Source organism: Salvia hispanica, chromosome 2, assembly GCF_023119035.1.
Source record: "Salvia hispanica cultivar TCC Black 2014 chromosome 2, UniMelb_Shisp_WGS_1.0, whole genome shotgun sequence".
In the NCBI taxonomy this organism is placed as follows: domain Eukaryota; kingdom Viridiplantae; phylum Streptophyta; class Magnoliopsida; order Lamiales; family Lamiaceae; genus Salvia; species Salvia hispanica.
In genome coordinates, this window is record NC_062966.1 from 14232580 (window position 1) to 14235213 (window position 2634).

General features: G+C 45.3%; 1 protein-coding gene across 1 annotated transcript; it reads left to right on the plus strand.

Moving 5' to 3' along the window:
• Positions 1 to 628: 628 nt before the first annotated feature.
• On the plus strand, positions 629 to 2101 carry LOC125206331. The gene is made up of 3 exons (XM_048105599.1): positions 629 to 1090; positions 1199 to 1445; positions 1689 to 2101. Exons 1-3 carry the CDS (start codon positions 629 to 631, stop codon positions 2099 to 2101), a joined length of 1122 nt encoding a protein of 373 aa, XP_047961556.1.
• Positions 2102 to 2634: the final 533 nt, after the last annotated feature.

Genomic DNA, 2634 nt, shown 5'->3' on the forward strand with positions numbered 1-2634 from the left:
AGACGGGAAAATTGTGATCGGGGAGAACGTGTCTGCTGTGATACAAAAGAGAAGGATGCCCTCGAAATGCACAGACCCAGGTATGTTCACATTACCCATTTCTCTAGGAGATATCAGAGTCGAGCATGCTATGTGTGATCTAGGGGCGTCTATAAATGTTTTACCGCTTTCAATCTACAAGAAACTGACAGGGGTTAGGATGGTCGCCACCAAGGTGGTAATCCAGTTAGCAGATAGAACTTGCATCTGTCCTGAAGGTGTGTTAGAAAATGTCATAGTCAAGGTGCATGATTTTCTATATCCTGCTGATTTCTATGTTATCAAAATGAATGATAATGAGTCTGCTGAGTCGAGTGGCGTGCTTTTAGGGAGACCATTCTTGCGCACTGCTAAGACCATTATCGATGTCTTCGATGGAACAATTTGCTTGGATTATAATGGGGAAAAATATACATTTAGCATAGATGAGGGAATGAAAAGGCCATTGGATGTTGAGAATTTGTATGCTATAGATGTTATTAACCCCTTGGTCCAAGAATATCTTGAGACAGAATTGATACAGGAACAAATTGACAACTCGGAGTTGAGCCATTTAATCGACCGAGAAGTTGTAGGGTGGTGTGCAGCAATGAACACAACGGAATTGACAGATGAGGAACTAACAGAGGCCATCATGGAGTTTTGCAGAAATCCCGAGTCAGCTAGATCAAGGGGATCAGCCCATGTGGCTAGTCTGGAGAATTCTCCTGGGTCTGGGAAGGAAACATTACCTGATATTGCAGAAAAAAATCCCTTGCCCCAGGAGACGAATGACACGAGGAAGGAACTGAAGACACTTCCACCAGGCCTCAAGTATGCTTACTTGGAAGAGAATGAGGCATTCCCAGTGATAGTCAACAGTAACTTGACTAAGGAGCAGGAGAAGGAATTGTTGGAAGTGATCAGGCGGAACAAGAAAGCAATAGGGTGGACCCTCTCTGATTTAGTAGGAATCAGTCCTGATCTCTGCATGCACCACATCCGTTTAGAAGAAGGTGTGAAGGCTCACCGAGACGCACAACGGAAACTGAATCCGAACATGCGAGAGGAAGTTCTGAAGGAGGTGTTGAAATTGCTCTCTCTAGGGATCATCTACTCCATTCCGGACAGTGAGTGGGTCAGTCCTGTCCATATGGTGCCCAAAAAGTCTGGAATACAGGTTGTCAAGAATGACAAGAACGAGTTGGTGCCCACTAGGCTGGTGACGGGGTGGAGGATGTGCATCGACTACAGGAAGCTGAATGAGGCCACGAAGAAGGATCACTTCCCCCTACCTTTCATTGATCAGATGTTAGAAAGATTGGCTGGCAAACAGTATTTTTGCTTCCTTGATGGATACAGTGGCTATTTCCAGATCTACGTTAACCCGGACGACCAAGGGAAGACCATGTTCACGTGCCCTTTTGGTACGTATGCATACCGAAGAATGCCGTTTGGGTTGTGTAACGCACCAGGAACGTTCCAGCGGTGTATGATGAGTATTTTTTCGGATTTGCTTGAAGTATGCATTGAGATATTCATGGATGATTTTACCGTATACGGGAATTCGTTCGACACTTGTTTGGCCAGCCTTGACCTAGTGTTAAAAAGATGCCAGGAGAAGCATCTAGTTTTGAACTTCGAAAAATGCCACTTCATGGTGACTGAAGGTATTGTCTTGGGTCACGTGGTTTCTGAAAGAGGAATACAGGTGGACAAGGCAAAGGTAGATGTGATATCAAAGTTACCTTACCCCACGAACCAAAAAGAAGTTAGAGGCTTCCTGGGTCACGCGGGATTTTATAGGAGGTTTATCAAGGATTTCGCGAAAATCGTGCAACCGCTCACTCATTTGTTGCACAACGATGTGGAATTCGTCTTTGACGAAGGATGCAAGAAGGCATTTCAGTTGCTCAAGGACAGACTCGTGTCGGCACCAATAATCAGGGCGCCAGACTGGAATCACCCCTTTGAGATAATGTGCGACGCGAGTGATTTCGCTGTGGGAGCTGTCCTAGGGCAGAAGATAGACGGAAGAAGTTATGTGATCTTCTGTGCATCCAAGACACTAAATCAAGCTTAGAAGAACTATGATACCATGGAGAAGGAAATGTTGGTTGTTGTTTACTCATTCGAAAAATTCCGACCTTATCTTCTTGGGTCGAGGGTTATTTCATTGAGGGTCGAAAAATGCCAATAGACAGGGGGAATTTCAAGGAGGGACGAGATGCCCCAGGTCCCGGTGATTGTCTGCGAAATCTTCGACGTGTGGGGGATGGACTTCATGGGACCGTTTCCATCATCCTGTGGGAACACATATATATTGGTTGCAGTAGACTACGTGTCTAAATGGATAGAAGCTAAGGCCACCACGACATGTGAATCGAAGGAGGTGGCAAAATTTCTGAAGGTCAATATCTTCAACAGATACGGAGTTCCTCGAGCCATTGCCTCAGACCAAGGAACACATTTCTGTAATCGCACCATCGAGGCTCTGATGAAGAAATATGGTGTTCACCATAGGGTATCTACCCCGTACCACCCTTAGTCTAACGGCCAAGCAGAAATTTCTAATCGCGAGATCAAGGAAATATTGGAGAAGACAGTTAATCCGTC

Coding starts and splice junctions, on each gene's coding strand:
- LOC125206331 (XM_048105599.1), top strand. CDS start 629: ATGAACACAACGGAATTGACAGATGAGGAACTAACAGAGGCCATCATG. Junction 1,091..1,198: donor ATCCGAACATGCGAGAGGAA/GTTCTGAAGGAG, acceptor TCTGGAATACAG/GTTGTCAAGAATGACAAGAA. Junction 1,446..1,688: donor CATGTTCACGTGCCCTTTTG/GTACGTATGCAT, acceptor TGGTGACTGAAG/GTATTGTCTTGGGTCACGTG.